Here is a 24890-nt window from a genome sequence, read left to right as displayed (position 1 = left end):
GTTCTATACAGTATACACACTTTGAACCTTTTGGGAACTGTGGCATACAAAATGTGCCGATGGTCCCCACTCGCCTTTTTAAACTTTCTTCCTCTACACGATCTGATGTTTCCACGGAACAGTGGTGCGCGAAAAGCTGACCCCTTCTATATTATTAGCCAGCTTGCCTTCATATTTCATCTTTTCTCTCTCAATTTTTTGTTGCTTTCTTTTGATTTTTATAAGCTTCCCAGTCCTCTAACTACCCAGTAATTTTTGCTATCTCATATGCGCTTTCTTTTGTTTTAATGCTGTCTTTGACTTCCTGTGTATTCCACGGTTGCCTCATCCTCCCTTTAGAACACTTCATCTTTGGTATGTATTGACCCTTTGCCTTCTGAATTGCTGCCAGAAACTCCAGCCATCACTATTCTGCCCTGTTATTTCCCCTTCTAATCAGCTTTGCCCCCCCCACTGTCTCATGCCTCTGTAATTCCCTTTACTTCAACGTAATACAAATATATCTGACTTTATCTTCTCCCTCTCAATCCGCAGCATGAATTTTATCACATTGTGAAAAATTGCTTCCCAAGAGCTCCTATACCTTAAACTGCCTAATCAAATCAGGTTAAGAGCACAACATCCAATCCAGAACTATCTTTCCCCTAGTGGCCTCAATCCCCAGCTGCTTTAAAAAGCCATCCTGTAGGCATTCTACAAATTCCCTCTCTTGGTATCCAGCACCAACCTAATTTTCCCAATCTACCTGCATATTGGAGCCACCGCCCCCCCCCCACCCCATCCGTAACTATCATAGCACTTATTTACATGCCTTTTCTATTTCCCATTGAAAATTATATCCCACTTCCAGACTACTGTTCAGAATCCTGTATAAAACTATTAGGGACTTTTTACTCTTGCAGTTTCTTAACTCCCCCCACAAGGATTCTACCTACATCTACCTACAAAGTCAGCATGGATTTGTGAAAGGAAAATCATGTCTGATGAATCTCATAGAATTTTTTAAGGATGTAACTAGTAGAGTGGATAGGGGAGAACCAGTAGATGTGGTATATTTGGATTTTCAAAAGGCTTTTGACAAGGTCCCACACAAGAGATTGGTGTGCAAACTTAAAGCAGACAGTATTGGGGGTATGGTATTGATGTGGATAGAGAATTGGTTGGCAGGCAGGAAGCAAAGAGTGGGAATAAACGGGACCTTTTCAGAATGGCAGGCGGTGACTAGTGGTGTACTGCAAGGCTCAGTGCTGGGACCCCAGTTGTTTACAATATATATTAATGACTTAGATGAGGGAATTAAATGCAGCATCTCCAAGTTTGCGGATGACACTAAGCTGGGCGGCAGTGTTAGCTGTAAGGAGGATGCAGGGTAACTTGGATAGGTTAGGTGAGTGGGCAAATTCATGGCAGATGCAATTTAATGTGGATAAATGTGAGGTTATCCACCTTGGTGGCAAAAACAGGAAAACAGATTATCATCTGAATGGTGGTGGATTAGGAAAAGGGGAGGTGCAACGAGACCTGGGCGTCATTATACACAGTTATTGAAAGTGGGCGTGCAGGTACAGCAGGCGGTGAAAAAGGCGAATGGTATGCTGGCATTTATAGCAAGAAGATTCGAGTACAGGAGCAGGGAGGTACTATTGCAGTTGTACAAGGCCTTGGTGAGACCACACCTGGAGTATCGTGTGCAGTTTTGGTCCCCTAATCTGGGAAAGGCATCCTTGCCATAGAGGGAGTACAAAGAAGGTTCACCAGATTGATTCCTGGGATGGCAGGACTTTCATATGATGAAAGACTGGATCGACTAGGCTTATACTCACTGGAATTTAGAAGATTGAGGGGGGATCTTATTGAAACGTATAAAATCCTAAAGAGATTGGACAGGCTAGATGCAGGAAGATTGTTCCTGATGTTGGGAAAGTCCAGAACGAGGGGTCACAGTTTGAGAATAGAGGGGAAGCCTTTTAGGACCAAGATTAGGAAAAACTTCTTCACACAGAGATTGGTGAATCTGTGGAATTCTCTACCACAGGAAACAGTTGAGGCCAGTTCATTGGCTATATTTAAGAGGGAGTTAGATATGGCCCTTGTGGCTAAAGGGATCAGGGGGTATGGAGGGAAGGCTGGTACAGGGTTCTGAGTTGGATGATCAGCCATGATCATACTGAATGGCGGTGCAGGCTCAAAGGGCCGAATGGCCTACTCCACGGATTTTCTATGTTTCTATCTTCTGATTCTATGGATTTGATTTTTAAAAAACCAAAACCCACCACCTGTACCGACCTGTCTGTCCTTTCAATACAATGTGTAGCCTTGGGTGTTAAACTCTCAACTATGATCTTCTTTCAGCAACGTCTTAGTGATGCCACAATGTCATACCTGCCGACCTTTGACTGTGCTACAAGATCATCTGCCTTATTGCGTATACTGCGTGCATTCAAATATAGCACCAGTTCTGTATTCATCAACCTTTTCAATTTTGCCATCGGGTTACAGTTCAGCACATCCCTCTGACTACATTTTGCCCCATCAGCTACCTGTCAGAATTAGGAATAGGCTTAATATCACTGGCATTGAAATCATGAAATTTGTTGTTTTGCGGCAGCAGAACATTGCAATATATAGTAATGAAAACTAAATTACAATAGGTATGTACTGTACAAAGAAAATTAATTAAGTGCTGCAAACAAAGCAAAAATAGTAAGGTAGTGTTTTTGTCCACTCAGAAATCCGATGACAGAGGGGCAGAAGCTGTTCCTGAAACGTTGAGTGTGTCTTGCTGCTTGTGTACCACCTGCTTGATGGCAGCAATGAGACTCCATCTGACTATCCGTGAATTCATTCGGATGAATGAGAATTCAACCGAGTGAATCTATCATCAGTCTCAATATACACTGCATCGACGTGTATACCAACTGCCTTCTCATTCGTGTTCCAATTCCCCTACCAACTTAATTTATACCCGCCCCAGACTCTGCAGCAAACCGGCCTGCAAGGATATTGGTCCCCCTCGGGTTCGGGTGCTACTGAGAGGTTGCTCCGTCTCCAACAAAGTGCTTTCAAATAGCAAGAATCACATGAATACTTAGTCACATACAGGTATACCTTGTAACAGGCATTTAAGAATATTAGATAATTTAGTAAACACATTGACATTTCTAATTATTTTACATTTGTTATTTAAATAATGTTGGTATATAGTTTGTTTACATTGCTGGTCGTCACACAAGGTACAGTGAACATCTGCAAAGACCTTCAGGGTCAATGTTATTTTTAAATCATTAACTTCATTTTGCACCCTTTCTCCATTTAGTCTTTGCCAGGTATTTGTTTTTGTAAAATACCATAACGCTGACCTTTTGTTTTGGGAATTGGTGCAACTCTAAAATGTACAACATGCTACAGCCACATGGTGGAGCAGTTCTAAAATGTAAAAACATGCTACAGCACATTGGAGCCAGTCAGGAATTCAAGCGGTCGCCATCATTGTGTCATATATGGAGATACTATCCACTTAATGCAACGTATTGAGGCTCTGAATATAAACATCCAATGAGAACAGAAAACACAATGTTTCAAAACAGAAGTGAAGAAAATGCTAATGCACTGATTTATCCAACACTGATAAGTTTTCAGTAAAGCGAGAAGCAAGCTATACCCAGCAGTTACAAATGGAGGAATGTCAACTTCCCAATGCAAATAATTTTTGTTTGTAATTCTCAATATCCTACAAGAATACAGAATAGTAGAAATATTCAAAATATCAAGCAGAAACCTTGGAGACAAACTGCTTGCATTTCAAGTTGCTGAACTATCATCAGAACTAAGAGTTGAAGCTGCAGAAAGGGAGCAGCTGGAGAGTGGAGGGAAGATTTGTAATTGAATGGATGGGTAGTGAATAACAAGATAAAGCTAGAGGATCTGGATCTTCCATTACCAATGTCATAAGATTTTTTTGATTTCCCGTCATCTGTTTAAAGGTTTTTTTTGCTATGAGGTTGTTCAATTTCTTTCCTTTCCTGAGGCTATTTTGCAGATGCAAGATGCCCTCGTCTTTTCCACGGAAGCAGTGTTTACATGTACTACCTTTAATTTAGTATAGTGTGTTTGTTGCTCAGTAGAGACCAAATCCAGCTTGGGTGAATACTTTATGCATCAACCTATACACCACTAATCCCACTGGTCCAATCTCTTGCTGTTTGAATAAAGCTCAAGATCAGTCTCAGCTTTCACTGACACAATAAAGTTGATTCATGCAATTACCCTAGCCCTTTTCTCTCCCGTCAATTTCAGATTTCATTCACTGGTTTCTGTATAACACCACTTCAACCCACCTTTTGTTGCTTGATGAATTTGCCAGCCTTTCAGATGGAATAATGTCCCCTCAGCACATCCTCCCTTTACTCTGGGACCACAAGAGGTTGTGCTCATCTCACAGATCAAAAAAGCTACTTTGAGTAGGCTGAAGAGAACTAGACCAAGCACTCATGACCTTCTACAGAAACACAGTAATGCACGGCATGGAAACTAATGTGGCAGACAGGAAGGCACCACAACAGGTAGTCAAAACTGACCAAAGCATCACTGGCACCAGACTACCTGCCGACATGGACATAAAAACTGTTAAAAGGCTAGCAATACCATTAAGGATCCCACCCACCCTGCTCGTGGACTGTTTGTCCCACTCCCTTTAGGAAGGAGGCCACATAGCATCAACATCAGGACCACCAGACTCTAGTTCCTTTCCCCAAGCAGCAATTTTGACAATCACCTCCACCTACTAACCCATCCCACCAATGAATGTGCACTCCTGTATCAAGCATTCTAAGTTCGATCATTCTACGTATATAAGCCAGTGTATGTACTTATATTTGTGTTTTTTTATTGTGTTCTCTACCTTAGCTGAAGTGTTTTTTGGGCTGCATTGGATCCAGAGTAACAACTACTTCCTTCTCCTTTACACTTTCAAACAATCTTGAATTTACACTTCAACTTCTAACCTGTTTAAAAAAAAGTTTTCCCCAATTTAGCAACCTGAAAGCCTAGTGGGGCATCATTTATCGAGAGAAACAGCTAAGTAATTTCCAGCACTTTGTTTTTATTTCAGATTTCCAGCATCTCGTGTATTTTGCTTTTGGATTACTCTCCAAAACAGGTTGCATTCAGTAACTAAACACAATCAATACTTGGTGACAGGAAAGCTGGGTGACTGCAGCAGAAACTTATGGACCAAATTCCCTTTCTTTGCCTTCTGCACAGGTATGCAAAAGTACAAGCCTAGTGGCAACAGATATATACAATAAACTTGAGATTGAAAATCTCACATTTAAACACTTTCATAAGGCAAGCTTTCAAAATTTTCAACCAGGGTAGGTTATACCACTCCTCTACAATTTCACTTGAGGTCTCCAAGATCCTTTGGCAACTCCTTTGACTTGGTGTTAATTTTGCTTTTCTTTAAGCTACTTGAACACAGTAAAACATTTTAAAACAATGCAGGCAGATTGCTTGTGAGCAGAAATAGGTGATGCAGACAATATTTACAGAGACCCAGCAATGTTTCATTCAAGTTTAAAAAGAATAGATTCCGAGCAACATCAGAGTTCAAATGATATATTCACAGTCTGTGCACAATGATACCAAAATAAATCCCCATTCATTATCTTTAATCAATTCCACCTATTTCTCTTGTTGCAGGCCCTGTTTCAAGTTTATAATTTGCTATATATATTTGTTTTTAAATCAGACCTCACAGCATTTCCAGTAAATGTTTACATGTTTAACATGCCTGCTTCAAAATAGTTAAACCAGCCATATATTTAACAGTGCATACAAATGATTGTAACTTTTCCAAAACCTTTTAATTTGAACAAACAGTTTAACAAATGACTCAATCTTGGACTTCAGAAATAACAGCTTGAAAATGGAAATAAAACATTGTCAGTGTTACAATATAGAATGGTCCAAAGGCTTTGCCAGAATTTAAGGCAATGGGAGGGAAAGGAAAAAGAAAGCAAAATAAACACTGCCCAAGCTTTATAAAGCAAACAGAATGGGCCTTGCTCACAAGCACAGATTCAGAATAAAAAATGTTCCACTGTTGCCATTTAAATTTATTACTTAACCACAGAACTAAGATTCTAGAAAAGAATCTTATTACCACATTGTTTTTTTGAAGCTCTTAAACTTATGGATGAGGTTCCACTTGGGTTGACATGCAGCTATTTGGAGAAATGTGCATCACTAAATTCTTTTACTATGTTAGCAGCTCATGTGATTACAGCCCATACATCAAGTGTACACAAATAAGGGCCTTAAAACATCAAAACTTTTTTTTAAATGGCAGCAGAAAGCAAATGTACAGAAATTTGTTCCTTTAAAAAAAAGCAGAGATACAAGGACAAATTTGTGATATACGTTTAATTCTCACCAGCTGCTCCCCTGCATGGGCCTCAAAAGAATTGAGCACCTCACACTGTGCCATGGTTAGTTGACTTTAAATTATACATTCAGTAAATATAATTAAAAGTTACATATACAGCGAAGAGATGTCCATCAGAGTTCCTCTGGATTGAGTTGTGACAAAGTCCAGTTTGGCTTAGCAAAATCAGATGAAACCTGAAAATATCCAAAACTGAACAGAACATGTTTTGCAAGTGTTTTATCAAAGTTTACTGGTGAGCACACTGTACACCAGGGCCAGTGTGGTGGCCACTTTCCTCATCAGAACTATCATTGTAGGCCTCCCGCCGGTGCCCTCCGGCCGAGCCACGTGTATTGTCAAACTCCTGCAGGTCAACCTCCTCAATGTCACCAATCATCTCAGGGACATCCGGCCTGGCTGGGAGTAGATATTCCAGTTCCTGGAAACAAAAAGTATTAATTTTACACTTCATTTTTGCTAATAAGTGGTTTAAAAAAGCTTCTCAAAATAAAACTTACAAAGTTGTACAATATTAGATGCAGAAAATCTGACTGAATCACGGAAAGAAACCAACAAATTAATTTTCAAACTTCCTACTTACAGCTATCTTGTCAGGGTTAATCCAATTATGCTCAGGGAACTGAACATCAAATTTGACAAACAAGTCTCCTTTTTCAAACGGATTACGATACTGCGGCATTCCTTCCCCTTTAACAACACGAACACAACCTATGGTCGAAAGAACAACCAAGTTTAACAGAATGGTATAAAAGACATAAGAAATTTATTTGTATCACGAATGGGATACCACTAAGTGTTAAAAACTACAATGAATAACTAAACATGTCGAAAGATCAGTGAAAACAAATCATTCAATCCTGCAAACACTTGTACACAGATTTAAGGCAATTTGGTGACAAGGTGTCCATTATCAAGAACACAGAAAAGAAAACCTATTGGTCCCAATCCCATTTGGATACTAGAGCCAATTTATGATTTTCCCCAGAGTTCAGTTTTCCGGCTGAACCCTACTATACAGCAGAATTAATACCAAAACCGTTTTTTTTTTCTTTACATGCCACTGGTCAAACAGTAACTGAAGACATACTTCTAAAGCTTACAACTGCCCTTAATTTACCACTCTCCCATCAGCAACAGCACCCCCAACATAAAAAAATCTAGCCAAAAACACAACATCCAGACAGGGTGATTTAACAGAATCTAGATTCATTAACATAGTTCAAGATCAGTTTTAATTACTTAATGGTACCTCATCAAGGACCAGGATTGTGTCATATTCCACTTTGCACAATTGGCCACTAAAATAGAGTTGACGGTATTTAAAGATACCTTGCAAACTCTCTTAGCTGAGGTCCTGTTGGTCATTCAATTTTATCTAATTCAAATTCCACCACCCTGCATCCATTCCTCATGCTTATTCAGATGAACAGTTCTGATTTTATGATAAGATTTTAAGGATTGCACAATGGCACAGTTGGTAGAGCTGTTGCTTCATAGATCCAGTGACCTACACCTGACCACTGGTAGAGATTACATGCTTTCAAATCTGCAAAGGGGAATGTGGTGGAAGAGTTAGAATCCATAGCTATCTGATGGAGTAGATTAGTGTAATTAGGTGCCTGATCGTCAGTACACACTTTATGGACACTAAGGGCTCCATGTTTATGTTGCACAACCTGAAGACTGAATATGATTGAAAGAAATGAAATGAAATGATTTCTTCTGCAAATGTATTGAGTTATGAGTAAATGGTAAAACTAAGGAAAGACAAATATACCAGTAGCGAGTATCTCCAGAGAAACTAAACATGTTGGCACCAAGAAACAAGGAAATCCCAAATACCATTATTCTGAATTTTATCATAGCACAAACCGAGCCATTGATGTCACTGCATACTTAGTACTTTCAGCACAGTCCAGATGACTAATGAAACAAAGCATTATACCATACCCCCATGAACCCAAGGTAGACCAGTGATCCAGCTATTTTTGCTACTGCATCAGAGCCTCAGTGAAGCAGGTTATACATTTTTAATTTGACTTCATAGCGATAGGTTAAATTGTGATTGTAAATAGCTCCTTGTGTAGGTGGATGATAGGATAATTTGAGGACAGCTGATGAGCATATTGAGAGAGAACAAGGTGCAGGCAGAAAAATGGGGAAGACTGGACTGACGGGCAAGCTAAGTGCCACAGAGACCCGAGAGGCTAAGTGGCCTCCAGTGTTATGGGAATATAGGAACTATCAGGACGGAAGCGAGTTAAGATAGCGCTGAACGGCGACTTCTTTACTTGCATCTCTGGAAACAGCTCCATTTCCATCTTTATTATCTTTATTTTTCCCTGTCAGGGTTCTTTTGAAGACCCTGACCTGGAGTTACACGCTGACTTGGTTCTTTGCGGGAATGGGACCCGTTCTCGGGGTTTCAGGACTGGACGATGTTCAGTATGCTAAGGAGTTGGCCTAGTGTTTGGAAGCCTAAGATCTCGGGGCTCTGGAGACAGGCAGATCGAGGGTCAGTGTGACGGCAGGAGACTTGTGTGTCATCGGGGAGGCCAGAAAATCTTTTGCTGTGGGCCTGAAGACCTGAGATCTTTGCAATATTTTAGGCACAGAGCTTGTAAAAAAGCAATGAAACGGACTTTTAACATTGCAAACCAGCGGGTTGTTGTTCTGTCTCCCGCTTGCTGTGAAAATGGGGGACACCTCCCTCTCCCTAATTAGGGAGAGAGAGAAAACCTGTGGGTTGCTAAATGCTGGATGAATTGTAATAGTCTTTGGGGGTAACTGCAAGGTCTGTGTCTTTGCTATGGCTTAACTCATGCTTGTGCTTGGTAGCGGGTGCACTGTTTGTTTTGCTGGTGGGGGGAGGGGGGTGATTGTTGCTCGCTGCCGCTTACGTGCGTGAGGGGGAAGCGGTTGGGGGGGAACTTTGGGGTTCTCACGTTTAACTGTTGTTCATTCTTTGGGGCACTTCTGTTTTCGTGGATGATTTGCAAAAAAAAAGCATTTCAGGATGTATATTGTATACATTTCTCTGACATTAAATTGAACCTTTGAAAACTTGCATGATTTCTCCTTAGACGTGGTTATCTCCACAGATCAGGTGGTGTAAAAGTGACTATTTATATTGCAACTTTAACACAAGAATACTTACAATTGTCACTTCACAAATCATTCAATAAAAACTCATGTACCAGCTTAAAAATATACCAGTTGAACCTCAGTAAATATAAAACATCAATAACTTTTGCACTGGTACCTGGTTCAATAACTTTTCCTGGAGGATACTTCACAACAATATGCCGACCATCCAAATGTTGGAATGTGAATTGAAAACCACAGAGTGCTTCAACAAGACCAATTTTGTGGGTCATGTGCAAGTCATTTCCCTCTCTCTGAAACACCTAGAAAAACAATAACTCTCCTTAGTGGTCCTATAAAGAAGCATGACCAGTTTAAGAGTGAAGTAAATGGTAACAGCTTGGGTATGATACAGTCTGATAGACAGACTCCAGAATAAAAGTGAAATGCTGGGTATACTCAACTGGCAGATAGCATCTACGGGCAGAGAAGCAGACAATATATTCAAAGTTGACAGAATATTAATGCTGTTCTCCCTTTCTTTACAGAAACCTCCCGACCTGAATATTTCCAGCCTTCACTTATTTTATTTCATATCTCCAACATTTGTAACTGTTTGCTTTTCATCAGTGCACCACAGCTGTGCTTCATGTATTTTTGTGGACAATTTCAAATTTCAATTCATTATAAAAGAAACAAATATAGGATTTAAGTTCATTTGAAAAACAACCACTGCACGTATCACTACTTTTGAGATATAATTCAATTGCCTTGGCTTTATCTTAGGCAATTTCAATGAGAGTAAACACTGCATGCATCAAATCAGTTTACAACACTGACATTGCAAGATTATTTACTTTCCTTTGAAAATTGTATTAAGGGAAATGCATAGTTACATGCAAAACTAATGTTACAACAGCTACGTGAACCACCAAGTTTTTCAGTATTTTCTTGGTTCCTCCATAAACAAAAAATATAAAGCAATTATTCATGACAATTATACTTGGTCACTAATTGAATTGTGCTCAAGTAAAACCTGAGTTCATGTATCAATAGTAATCGGAAGTGAATTGCTTCAATATTTTTACTTTTGCTTTAAATACAACACAAAATTGATGGGAAATAAGCAAGTTATGGCAGACTGCATATCCACAATACAAGTTCTGGATGAGAACACTGGGACAAGAATGAGTAAAGCATTTCAACACGATTCTGGATTTTTTTCCCCTAGCATGGAATCTGCAAAGAAGGGCCTTGCATAAAGGCAGCATAATTGACTAAATTCCCTTCTAAAAGTGTTCTGACTTAGTTTTCAAGATTTGCATCAAGCCAGAGGCCCAACGCCACCCATCAAAAAATATTAAAATAGGCAGAATGTCTAGATGGGGCAAATGCCTATCAGCTGGTTATGGAGCCAGTAATAACAAGCTATGATGCTATTATGCAGGAACTTGGGAACAGATGTACGCATAAGTGTACTACAGAAACATGGAGATTGTTTAGGGAGCACTTGCTGGATAAGTTTGTCTCCACTGATGCAAGGAAAGGATGGAATGGTGAAGGAACCATGGTTGACATGAGACGACAAAAATTTAGTAGAGGAAGAAGGAATCTCACTTAACATCTAGGAAGCAAGATCAGACAGGGCTCCTTTGTTACAAGGTAGCCAGGGACTTGAGAGTTAGAAGAGGAAATGAGGACTTGGTTGAGTAGGATTAAGGGAAACTCCAAGGCATTCTACACATATGTGAAGAATAGGAGGATGACTATGATGAAGGTAGGACCAATCCAAAGGGATAAAAGAGGAAATCTGGCTGTAGTCAAAACAGATAGGAGAGGTCCTTATAGAATACTTAGCTTCATTCTTCACTAGTGAGAGGGACCTTGACGAATGTGAGAACAGTGAAGAAGAGGCTAATATGCTGGAACATGTCAACATTAAGAGGCTGGAACTTTTGGGAAAACAGTAGGACAGATAAATCCCCAGGGTTGAATAGGCTATACCATTGTTAATACAAGGGAAGAAATTGCTGTACTTTTGGTGATAACCTTTGTATCCTCACTAGGCACAGTAGTACAAAAAGACTGAAGGGTGGCAAATTTATTCTTTTGTTCAAAATAAATAATAAGGATAAACCTGGGAATTATAAACCAGCAAGTTTTAGTGGTGGCAAACTTTTGGAAAGGATCCTCAGAGATAGGATACAAGAACAATTTGGAGAAGCATAATCTCATTAGGGATAGTTAGCATGGCCTTATGAGAGGAGAGATCACCTCATGAGCATGATCGAAGGTAGTGATTAAACAAACTGACGAAGGTAAAGCAGTGGGCGAGTGGCCACTTTATTACGTACCTCCTGTACATAATAAAGTGGCAACTGCGTGTACGTCCACGGTCTTTCGCTGCTGAGCCCATCCACTTCAAGGTTTGTTTGACGTGTTGTGCGTTCAGAGATGCCAGAGAAGTGAAGGATCCCACTTGCCCTGCCTATCTGAGTCCCGTCAGGGATGAGGCTACACCGGAACCACAAGAATGAAAAGCAATAAATCTGCCTAAGCAGTAAGGCTGATCAACACCTCCACCCACCACTACTTTTATCATTTCCAATCTGTCACCTTATGTATAGACACTGGTGTACCCAGCATCACTTTATGGACATACAATCGATGCAAACGTTATCTCATGCATTTAGATTTATTATGTTCTTCGCGCTGCATCAAATCCGGAGTAAAATTAATTCATTCTCCTTTACATTTTATACGGAAAATAACTTCTTGACAATCTTGAATCACATACCTCTTTCACTCTGATGTTTGGTCTGAACAACTGAACTTACAGCCACATGATTGGCTGAATAAATATTGCATTAATAAGGTGTACCTAATAAAGTGGCCACCGAGTATTTATTTTAGTAGGGCATTCAACAAGGTTCTCCATATTAGGTCGGAGACATGGATCCAAGGAAACTTGGCTGTGGATTCAGAATTAGCTGGCCCACAGAAGGCAAAGTGTGGTAGTAGTTGGACAGTATTCTGCCTGGAAATTGGCAAGAACTGGTGTCCTGCAGGGATCTGTTCCAGGACCCACTGTGTTTTTCCATACAGTGCCTATAAAAAGTATTCATCCCTCTTGGAAGTTTTTATATTTTATTGTTTTACAACATTGAACCGCAGTGGATTTAATTTGGCTTTTTTGACACTGATCAACAGAAAAAGACTCTTTCATGTCAAAGTGAAAGCAGACCTCTACAAAGTGACCTAAATGAATTACAAATATAACAAAAAATAATTGATTGCGTTAAGTATTCACCTCCTTCAAGTTAGTACTTAGTAGATGCATCTTTGGCAGCAATTGCAGACTTAAGTCAGTGTGGATAGGTCTCTCTCAGCTTTGGACATCTGAACACTGCAATTTTTCCCCAGTCTTCTTTACAAAACTGCTCAAACTCTGTCAGACTGCATGGGAGACAGTGAGTGACCAGCCCTTTTCAAGTCCAGCCACAAATCCTCAATGGGATTGAGATCTGGGCTCTGACTTGGCCACTCCAGGACATCGACTTTCTTGTTTTTAAGCCATTACTGTGTAGCTTTGGCTTTATGCTTGGGGTTATTGTCTCGCAGGAAAGCAAATCTTCTCCAAGTTGCAGTTCTCTTGCAGACTGCACCAGGTTTTCCTCCAGGATTTCCCTGTATTTTGCTGCATTCATTTTACCCTCTACCTTCACAAGACTTCCAGGGTCAGCTGCAGTGAAGCATCCCCACAGCATGATGCAACCACCACACTGCTTCACGGTAGGGATGATGTGTGGTGTTTGGCTTATGCCAAATATAGCATTTAGTCTGATTGCCAAAAAGCCCAATTTTGGTTTCATCAGACCATAGCACTTTCTTCCAACTGACTTTGGAGTATCCCACATGCCTTCTGGCAAACTCGAGCCAAGATTTCATGACAGTTTATTTCAACAGTGGCTTCCTCTTTGCCACTCTCCCGCCTGAGCAGTTGTTATATGCACAGCCTCTCCGATCTCAGCCACTAAAACTTGTAACCCCTCCTGTGTTGTCATAGGTCTCTAGGTGGCCTCTCTCACTACTCACCTTCTCACAAGGCCACTCAGTTTTTGAGTACGGCCTGCTCTATGCAGATTTACAGCTGTGCCATATTCTTTTTATTTCTTGATGATTGATATAACTCTACTCCAAGGGATATTCAATGTCTTGGAAATTTTCTTGTATCCATCTCCGGACTTGTGCTTTTCAGTAACCTTTTTTTGGAGTTGCTTAGAGTGTTATTTTGTCTTCAAGGTGTAGTTTTTGCCAGGATACTGACTCACTAGCAGTTGGACCTTCCAGATACAGGTATATTTTTACTACAATCAATTGAAACACTTTGACTGCACCAAGTCTCAAAAACAGATCTCCATTTAACTAATTGTGTGAATTCCGAAACCAAGTGGCAGCACCAATGATGATTTGGTGTGTCATATTGTTGTTGGGGGGGGGGGGGGGGGAAACACTTTTGCCATCATTTTGTGTTTTATATTTGTAAATAATTTAGATCACTTTGTAGAGATCTGTTTTCACTTTGACAGAAGTCTTTTTCTGTTGATCAGTTTAAAAAAGCCAAACTAAATCTACTGTGATTCAATGTTGTAAAACAGTAACACATGAAAGCTTCCAGGGAATGGGGGAAAAACTTTTTATAGGCACTGTAAATGACTTAAATCGGGAAGTAAAGGTTATGTTACATTAGGAGATTGATAGGATGTAGAGCTGGGCTGAGAAGAGGCAAATGGAGTTCAATCTGGAAAAATGTGAAGTGATACACTTTGGAAGGTCAAACACAAAGGCAGAATATAGGTTAATGGTAGGATTCTTAGCAGTGTGGATGAACAGAGATCATGGCATCCACTTCCATAGATCCCTCAAAGTTGCTAAGCAAATTGATAGGTTTGAAAGAAGGCATATGAAGTGTTCGCCTTCATTGGTCAGGAGATTGAGTTCAAGAGATGCAAGGCAATGCTGCAGCTTGACAAAACTCTGGTTAGACTACACTTGGAGTATTTTATTTCTGGTTACCTCGTAGGAAGGATGTGGAAGCTTTCAAGGGGGGCCAGAGGAGATTTACCATGATGCTACTTGGATTAGACTGATGACTTACGAGGAAAGGCTCAGAAAGTTTAGGCTTCTCTTTGAAACAATGAGAGGTGACTTGATTGAGGTATACAAGAGGCATTGATAGTCCACGCCTTTTCCCAAGACAGAAATGGCTAATAAAAGAGGGTATAATTTTAAGGTGATCAGGGGAAAGTATTGGGAAATGGTCAGAAATAGGTGATGAAAGAAAAGTGGAGAACTACGTGGGAGGAAAAGTGTTAGATTGATCTTGGAATAGTTTAAAATATTGGCACAACATCGTCAGCTGAAGTGCCTGTACTGTTCTATGTTTCATGGGAGCCAGACCCATGAAAGAAGGGTCATATATTCACAAATTGCTTCATGCTAAATTCTTCAAAATACACCAGGATTTAAATGTAGCCATTCAGTTGGAGTTGGAGATAAAATATTGGTCATGTTGCTGAAATTTCCAACAGAATAGCTGATCTGTGTACCAGATTCCATCCAACCAAAATATGCTCCACTCCATGATGTCATATAGGGACAGGAATTTGGAATTTGTTACAAAGGATGTAAAAATATAAGTAAACTCTGAAAATGCTGCTTTCCATTTCCTAAATAACCTAAAGCTGGAGAAGAGTGAGATAATAAACGTGGCTGACAGATGTTAACTGCTTGGAACTCATGAGACAAAGTACCTCAATGATTTGAGGGCTTTGTCTATATTAGACTTTTAACTCCGCATAAGAATTTGGAAAAAAAAGCATGTTCAAACTTCGGACTGCAAACTGATTTAGAAAGTATGCAATGCAAATGGGCACATTTCTCTTCCAGTAGTTTATGAATTCAAGTTTTTTTTTGTGTAACTAGTCCTTTAATTCCTGCACTGTGGATTTCTTCCAGAAATTACAACTTTGTGAGTTTGAAGCACAAATCATTTAAAAGTTTTCGAAAAACTATCAAGGGTGAATTAGTTATGCAAAGCACACAAATGTGTTCTTTTGCCTTGTATCTTCAGGTTGTGGTACTTTGCAGAGGGAAGAAAATTCTTATTTGATCACTTGATACAGGTAGAAAAAAGAATTTAGTTCTCAATTTGGTCTTAGGCCAGCCAAGTATTGAAACAGTTTGAATAATAATGACACTTCCACATAATTTTTTCCTATCTATACCTCTCATAATTTTATAAACTTCCATCAGGTCACTCCTCCGCCTCAAAGCAATCCAATTTTGACTAACACCCATCATGGACCAACACCCCAATCCATGCAAAATTCAAGAGAACCTCTATTACACTCTCCAATATACTATAGAATATGGAATCAACTGATTTCTCCCTGATCCCAATAATGAATCGGCTGTAAATAGCATCAGGATTTCTTGAGACATTAGGTCAACTCTTTCAAAATCATCTGACCACAATATAACTTTAAGTTTTGACACAAATAAAAAGTAGCATCAAATCTTTCAACTTGCAGTCACACACCTCATGTTCTTTCTCTTGCAGTATAAGGATAATGTCACCAGGTTCTACACCAGGAGATTGGTCTGCTTCTCCACTAAATGTAATACGTTGTCCATGCTTCATGCCTTTGTCTATATGAACTTCTAGAATCTTCACTTCCTTTACCACCTTCTTCCCCTCACATTTTTTGCATCGATCCTTTTCATTGATAACTTCACCTGTAATATTCCCAAAATATAGCACAAGTTAGGAAACAGTCTCACAAAGCAAACTTTCAAAGGATTCATGTCATCAGTTAACTCTGTTTACATTAAGAAAATATTGAAAATTAGACTTTGCAATATAAAGGATAAGCCACATATACATGCATATAAACTATTTCAAAGAACTTTAACAAACTAAGCTTGCTGTGTGCGGACAGTTCAAAGCATGGTTCCAATGGCACACTGAAGCTGTCCTCAGAAGATCTCTGAAAGCCAGCATTAACTTTGATAGTTATGAAACTAAAAGGATTAACCCACAATTCTCAAATGCTTCTACACACGTTTACAAACTATTAGAAATGAAGTAATTTTAAAATAATTCCAAATCTAGATGCATTCACAAGGCCAAATACGCCAGCCTCTGGCTACTGGTTCAACAGAGTACCCATACTGTGTGGAGGGCCAGACAGAACTCTGCAGCCATGAGCTCAAGCCTATTCACTTGAAAATCACTCAACTTGACTAAAAAAAAATGGAAATGTAGACTGTTTCCTTTATCTTCATGGCTATAAGTAATATCTTGTCGCAAATCAAAGGAGATCAATTTAAAAGTAATAAAGCTAATTCCAATTGCTGCTAAATGACATTGATCAGTCATCATGAAAACGTCAAAGATCTTTAACAGCATTAAGTATGCTGTAAAGCTAGTGATTGGGAGATAGATCCACAGAACCCATCACTGAGGCTCAGATGTCTTATGATCTGCTCCAACTTATGGTTATTAGGCTCCTCTGTCACAAATACTAGAGTAAGCTTCATTATTATGCATTCTTATCTGAAAACTTTAGTTGTTGTTGAATTTATAAGCACTGGACACAAGATAGTAAAAACAAAATAATTCAGATAAGTAACTCTAACAGTATCCTCCTGTGATCTGCACTTTGATTATTTGACCATTTAACTACATTAGCAAAGAGTCTCTCTGTCAGCCTAGTGTTTTTCCTGTTAATCACTATGGACGAGACAATCCAGCACAACAAATTATCTTCACATTCACGGAAGTACAGCCAAGACCAAATTCTCATGACCCAACATATATGTAATAAATTAATTAAAATTGTTGTCTCCTCAAATATCAAATTCAGATGTTTTCAGTCTGGCAAATATATCACATTAAGAAAAAGTGAAAGCATAATCTCTACGTGGTATCTGTAAACACTAAAATGGACTTACCTTCTCCATTACAATCGGTACACACAGACTGCATCTGCTGAACCATTCCTGGTGCTAACTGTCTGATCATGATCCGTATACCTCGACCCCTGCAAACATTACACTTCTGAACAGCTCCTGCCTTGCCTCCTTGACTGTTTAAAACAAAATACATCAGCAAATAAATGTTCTATGTCTGATTTAGATAATGCGCTTATTGACAAAGAAATTCACAAAAATGTAGGCAAATGTATTCCAGCTCAATCATGAAGAAATAACCCACGGCAATTAAGATCTAAAAAAGATACGAAGAATACTTGGGCATAAAAGATTACCTTTTTCATAACATTTTGTTGAACCACAACAGAAACCTTGCTGAAAAATAAACACCACATCAACATTGTGCTTGTATGTAATCAACACATGGCCATTTTTACTAATTAGTTGAAAACTACAACCTTAGAAATACACCTCATCACCAGTACATTTTAATGGGAATACTTCATCTTAAAACATATTAAATTTTTTTTGAAAAGTATAAATGGGAAGTTTATTGCTGAAATTCAGAGCAGCAATTAAAAATCTCCTTACAAACTTCATCACACTGCCTCATGTTCTGGTGTTTACATAGTAAAGACATGCAATATAGACTTCATTCAAATTCAAAACTGTCAAGGTATTTACCTTCTTGTTCCCAGCATATTAAATAAAGAGCACCAAGCTCTGACACCTTGACAATACTGTACCCCAGCCCTAAAACTGGCCAATTGCAGTTTGTGGTAAGGCTCTGCATAAATGAAGTAGATCTTCTGTCTTATTCTAATCAAAAACAGACTTTAAAAATCAAAGATTTAAAACAGTTCTAGTTTAAATTTGCATATTTCTTAAATAATGTACAACTTACCCACTACATGAACTGCATAGGACATTTTTGCTCAGCTGTAGTTTTGTTGTCTTTGCATTATACAAGTCTTCTAAAGAAACCCTGTTGAATTGGAAAAAAAATTAGCATAGTAATAGAGACACTAAGAGAGCTTTAGAAATAAATTAAAAATCCACTCACTTGAGGGGATGCACCATATCCTCTCCCCTTCGTCTGCTGTTGCGGTTTCTACCTTGACCGCCCATGAACCCGAACAGACCGCCACCAAAGATATGTGAGAAAATATCATCCATTCCACCTCCGCCACCACCACTCTCACGTAGACCTTGTTCACCATAGCGATCATAAAGTTCCCGTTTCTCTGGATTCGATAAAACTTCATAAGCAAAGCTTATTTCTTTAAACTGTAGATGACAAAAATGTTTGAGTAATCTTAGAGCTAAAGCAATTCCCATTCCCAAAATAAAACATTGGACACCTGTATAACAGTAGCAGGAAAATACAAGGAACACCAAAATCATTTCACACCTTTCACTATGAAAACATTAAGTTTTACAGAATATAAAAACCTGCTCTATATAAACCATGAAGCTAACACCAACAGCATTTTGTTCAGCACATTTCTACCTAATGGCACTGTATAGCTACAGTAAAAATTAACTTCAAAGTGAATACACAGGAAGGTACAGTAGATTTTGGTTAATTGAGACACATCAGGACCAGTAAATCTTGGCCAAATTAAACCTGCCCCAATTAGCCAAAGTTTAATGAAAATAAACAAAAAAAAGTATAAAAAGCTACTGTTTAACTAAGTAACAAATTATGTAGTTAAATGAAACGTAGAAAAAAATCAGAACACTATCAAAATTACAACAGTAATATAAAACTGTACTAGTTCCTTAATAGTTACAGACATCCAGCCTTCGCTCACGTTCTTTTAACTGACTCTAAAAATCAGCGCAGACACCTAATGCAGATAGTGGACTGCCTTTATACAATGCACCCTCAGTAGCTGGGCAGACGTTGGATTTAATTGTTAAGGATGTAGTTTTGGGGTACTCGGAGGCACATGACAAAGCAAGCCGACATCAGTATGGTTTTCTTTAGGGAAGATCTCGCCTGACAGATCTGTTGGAACTCTGAAGAAATAACAAGCAGGATAGACACAGGAATCGGTAGATACTGGGTACTTGGATTTTCAGAAGACCTTTGAAAAGGTGCCACACACGAGGCTGCTTAACAAGTTACATTATAAGAAAGACAGTAGCATGGGTAAAGCAGTGACTGATTGGCAGGAGGCAAAGAGTAGAAAGACAGGGAACCTTTTCTAGTTGACTGCCAGTGACTGGTGTTCCACAGGGGTCTGCGCTGGAACCACTTTGCTTTATATTACATCAATGGTTTGGATGATGGAATTGATGGATTTGCGGACTATACAAAGGTAGGTGGAAGGGCAGGTAGTTTTAAGGAAAAAGCAAGGTTACAGAAGGACTTGGGACAGATTAGGAGAATGGTCAAAGAAGTGGCATATGGATTAGTATCAAGTAGTGTATGGGCATGCACTTTGGTAAAAGAAATGAAAGGGGTGACTATTTTCTAAAGAGGGACTATTCAAAAATTTTAAGTGTGAAAGGACTTGGGAGTCCTCGTGCAGGATTCCCTGAAGATTGATGTGCAGGTTGAGTTGGTGGTGAGAAAGGCAAGAGCAATGTTAGCATTCACTTCAAGAGGACTAGAATATGGAAACAAGGACCTTACTTGGAGTATTGCGAACAGTTTTGGGCCTCTTATCTAAGGAAGAGTTCAAAGGAGATTCACAAAAAATGATTCTGAGATCGAAAGGCTTATCATATGACAAGCATTTGTGGCTCTGGACCTGTACTCACTGGAATTCAGAAGGGGGAGGATGGAGAGGATATTTCCTATGGTGAGAGAGTCCATTACCAGAAGGCATAGCCTCTAAATAGAGGGGCTAACCTTTAGGACAGATGTGAGTTTCTTTAGCCAGAGGGGTGAATCTGTGCCACAGGTGGCTGTCAAGGCCAAGTTATTGGGTATATTTAAGGCAGAGGTTGATAGATTCTTGATTAGTCAGGGCATGGAGGGGTACAGGAAAAAGGTGGGAAATTGGGGTTGATAGGGAAATGGATCAGCTATGATGAAATGGTAGAAGACTCCATGGGCCAAATGGCTAATATTTCTCATCTTACCTTATCTTCAGTTAAAAAATAAATAATGCTCATCTTTACCTTATCACCAGCATTTGGGTTTTTATCTGGATGGTATTCCTTAGCCAACTTGCGGTATGCCTTAAAAATAAAGTACAGAACAAATGAATTGGTACAAAAATATTCAATTTGGCCAGTACCTTGCACATTAACTGGCTTGTTTAAAAACTTGCATAAGAATTTGTGCTCTTAATGTTCATTGTATATTAATAATATTGACAAATACTGCAAATATTGGAAAAATCCAACTCACAAAAAAATCCCAAAGTATGTGTCAAATAGAGTATTAAAAGGAATTACGATTTAAGACCATACCACAACAATACATACATATCAGTGCAATCATATACTAAAGCAACAAAATGGTGTTCTCTAAAAATTAAAATTATACATCAATGAGCATCTCTTTCCCTTCTGCATACTACTCCCAAAGGTATACAGGTCACATTAGGATACTGTATGATGGATAATCACATCTTGTTGAGATAGAGTCAAGACCAAATTCAGCCTTGAAAGAACACCTACAAGGCAAGGAACATTGAATCAGGCCTGGTTGCTGCAGTAAACTTTCAAGCCAAAGGACAGACACTCCAAGTTACCCACTCAGGTCCTTCTGCCACAGATTCTGCTTAAATGATTCTGCCATCTCAGCCTGCTAACACTTTTTTTTTTGCTTCCAATGCAAACTCAATGCTTCCAACTCCACTTCATACAACATACACCACAAAACAACAACTGAAAGTTTGGACATTGGCTGGAAAGGAAGAGATAGCAGATGTCCTGTGTGTGAAGAGAGTGATGGAGAAGGAAGAGCGGATGGCCCCTTCGAAAAGCTATTGGTAGTGGTGGGGTGGGCTGATGTCATTAAATTGAAGATACTGAAGCACAATTTGTCTAAGGGGAAGTAAAGCCTAAAGCTTTAATAGGACATGTAGAACTAAGTTTTAATTGTTCTCATGCAACAATAACAGTGGAAAATATTTCCTATTATAACTTATCTACTGCACCATGATAAAAAGTACAATGTCCCCTTCAAAGTGATCAAGTAGCTTGACTGTCAATTCAATGCAAGTGAATTAATACAAATAATCAGAGAATACCCTACCAGATGCCTAGGTGCACAGCTTGGAATAAAAGGATGCCCCTTTAAAACTCAGAGGAGGAAGTTGTTTGGCCAGAGAGTGGTACACCCGCAGAATTAATTTCTACAAAGTATTGTGAAGGCTAAGCTATTGAGTGTATACAAATCAGAGACTGATGGGTCCTTGATTGGTAAAGGATTAGTGGTTACAGGTAGAAGAAAATCAGCAACAACTAAATAGCAGATCAGACTCAATGAGAGAAATGGCCTAATCCTGCTCATATATTTTGTGGTCAAATGAAGATATCATTGGATCATATTTGTACCTTCTCATCTGTTAACTACAGGATAAGTTAACAGATGACTGAATGACAGCAGCAGTCATTCAGACTAAATAGCAGCAGGCAAACTAAAAAAAAACTGGAAATGCATGGTACATTTTGTCAGAGGATGGAATTTTCTCTGAGGTAATTCCTGAACTCCAGGAAGGGATATGACAAGATGTCACATGGGAAATGGGTCCAAGGTAAGTTAGAATGGGATCCAAAGGAAGATGACAGATTGGATCCAAAATTCCAAAAATGACTTGGGAACAGGAAGCAGATTTCTTTTTTTTGGTAATTGGAAGGTTTTGACTAGTGATATATCACAGATATTGGTGCTGGGACTCTTACTACAAATAAAACATTAAAGATATCTCAGATGAGCTTTTGAATCACCAAGACAGAGATTACAGACCAGTAAAGTAACAGTAAAGAATACCTTGGGTAATAAAGTAGGTAAAGAACCCAAGTGATAAGACACCCAGATCTATGAGGTCAATGGTTATGAGGGAGAAACACTTGGTGCGGGGTAGGATATGTGCAATTTTGGATTAATTAACCAAAGTTCAGAGTACATTGAAGATGGAGGTTGCCCAATTCTACTGCAATAATCAGCAACAAACAGGAGAATTACAGGTGACAAGGAGAGAAACAATGTTTTGGTAGAAAAAAATGTTCTATCTGATGGAGAAAGGACACTGAATACCAGAGGGATAGTGTGGGAAGGAATGTCAAACCCCTGAATCACTACAAAACAGCAAAAATCTCTTCATCTGAAGGACTATATCAGCTGAAAATATTAGCTCACCAAGTCAAGGCAATGAATACTAGGCTTGACAGTAGCACCTACATCCCATCAATAAATTAAGCAAGTTGAATGTGTTAGGACTTGTATTTCCAACAGATAAGTTTATTTCTCATTAATTTCAGCTCACACACAGTGAACCTTCAAACCAAACCAGACATTTTAGTGGTCTCAGATCTCCTTCTCGGAATAAAAATGTATATATTTCTTTCCCACTCTTCTATCAGAAAGTACACTTAGTTCATATTTAGTGCAAAAGTATGTTAAAACACCAATTAAAAAAATAAACTACATGGTGCTTCTCCCAATTGTCTGCCTTACCAAAATTGCTAATTCATTATTGACAAGACTGCAGTTGATAAATAAGAACTGCACCAACAAATGCCAACAGAATGGAAGCTTCAACAAACGTTTCCACGCATGGATATCCAGGATCATCAAAAAATAATTTCACGCCACAAATTTCAGGTTCAAAAGAGATGTTGAAGATCAGCTAACTCAGCAAAGGATAGTGACTGAAGCAGTAAATTATGTCCTCACAATCAGGAGGGGTAACAAGGGAACCCTTACTACACTTTCTTTCAGTTATCTAGCAATATATATCAGTTCTGTAGAGAACATTCAATGATTGGACTAAAAACTTCAGGGTAAGGCGCAGTGGTGGGCAAACACCGGTGTTTAGATTTTAATGGATTGTAGCTCCAACTACGTTTACTAAATAGCATACATTTTATAAGCCAGAAATTACGCTACATAGTTGCCTCGCGTGTCATTCAGCTGTAGGTTGCTTTTCAGCAAACATGAAAGTGAAAATACAATGCCAGACGTTATGTTCATACTGTTTGTCATCGCATCAGACTTAAAACATAATGCCAGTAGAATGTAATTCCAGTTTCCTTGTGTCCTTCCAGAACAGGCGTAACTTAGCTCCAGCGACCAATTGTGTCAGGTCTGGTGATCACGGCACCTCTGCAAATGGCCTCCGCAGTCACCGGTATTTCAGAGGGGGAGCCAACAGGATTCAACCTCTGCGGCGACAACGACATGAACAAAATGGTGTCGTGGTGTCGGGTTCACCAGCGAGCCCGGCGGCCTTCCAAATCCGCACCAAGCGCCCCACTGCGAGGCCAGGCAGAGAGCTGCCACTTCCACCCCTCACCACTCCGTCAAACCCCCATGATGGCCGCGACTGTCGGCGGGAGCACCTCGCTCCTCCCGCCGACAGCGACGGATTTATCACACCCAGAGGGAAGTCTCTCCAGAGCGGGCAGCCCGTCTACCTGACGCCGGGGCCTCTAACGCGGCCTAGCCGGCGAGGCTTCAACTTGTTCCCTCCCTCCCGTCGCCCAACCCCCCCCCTCCCGACCAGTCATCGCCTCCCCCTCCCCACCCCCACTAACTGACCGGCGCCGGCTCAGTCGGCCGCCCAGAGCTGCTGCATCCTCTCCGCTTTCTCTGACTTCCCCTCCACCCTGATGGTTACCGACCTTCTTGAGCTCGTTCTCCGTGGCGCCAGGCTGAACCCCGAGAATATCATAGAGCTTTGTGTCAGCTACCGACGCCATCGTGACAGAGAGGAAGGAGCTCGAGCACCGGTCGCAAGGAGACAGGCTGCGGAAGTGACGTCGGCCCCTTTCCTCACATAGAGCGCGTTTACGTCACCGTGGATCGGCGTGGCTTGGGGGAGGGGAGGGGAGGGAAGTGGCTTCATTGTGAGTAGAGGGAGGTCACTGCAGAAGGGCTGAACTGTGGTCATACCTGTTATGGACTCCTGCAAATGGATCACAGAAAAGTGGCAGATATGCGTATTATAATAGATGAGTAGGCACTCACGTTTATTATGATGCAAATCCTGTATGTGTAATGAAAAATATCATGCAAAGTTATTTTATATAATTATACACAAATTTGCATACAGATATAGGTGCAAATGGATAATACAAAAAAAGTTATGGAGTTCACAGCAGAGAAACAGGTCCTTCAACCCACCATGTCCATCTGGCCATCAAGTACCCTCTATACTAATAATCCCATATAAGAGAC

At 39.8% G+C, this 24890-nt stretch overlaps 1 protein-coding gene across 1 annotated transcript; it reads right to left on the bottom strand.

Annotated features, from left to right (window-relative positions):
• Positions 1-5602: 5602 nt before the first annotated feature.
• Positions 5603-24472, bottom strand: dnaja2a (DnaJ heat shock protein family (Hsp40) member A2a). Its single transcript, XM_072279640.1, has 9 exons — positions 24335-24472; positions 20660-20719; positions 18591-18814; positions 18432-18512; positions 17549-17682; positions 16134-16330; positions 9711-9855; positions 7029-7156; positions 5603-6866 (listed from the first exon to the last, which is right to left on the bottom strand). Exons 1-9 carry the CDS (start codon positions 24410-24412, stop codon positions 6675-6677), a joined length of 1239 nt encoding a protein of 412 aa, XP_072135741.1. The 5' UTR covers positions 24413-24472; the 3' UTR covers positions 5603-6674.
• Positions 24473-24890: the final 418 nt, after the last annotated feature.

The sequence above is a fragment of the Mobula birostris genome, chromosome 15, assembly GCF_030028105.1.
Source record: "Mobula birostris isolate sMobBir1 chromosome 15, sMobBir1.hap1, whole genome shotgun sequence".
Taxonomy (NCBI): Eukaryota; Metazoa; Chordata; class Chondrichthyes; order Myliobatiformes; family Myliobatidae; genus Mobula; species Mobula birostris.
This window is presented reverse-complemented; position numbering and strand designations above follow the sequence as displayed.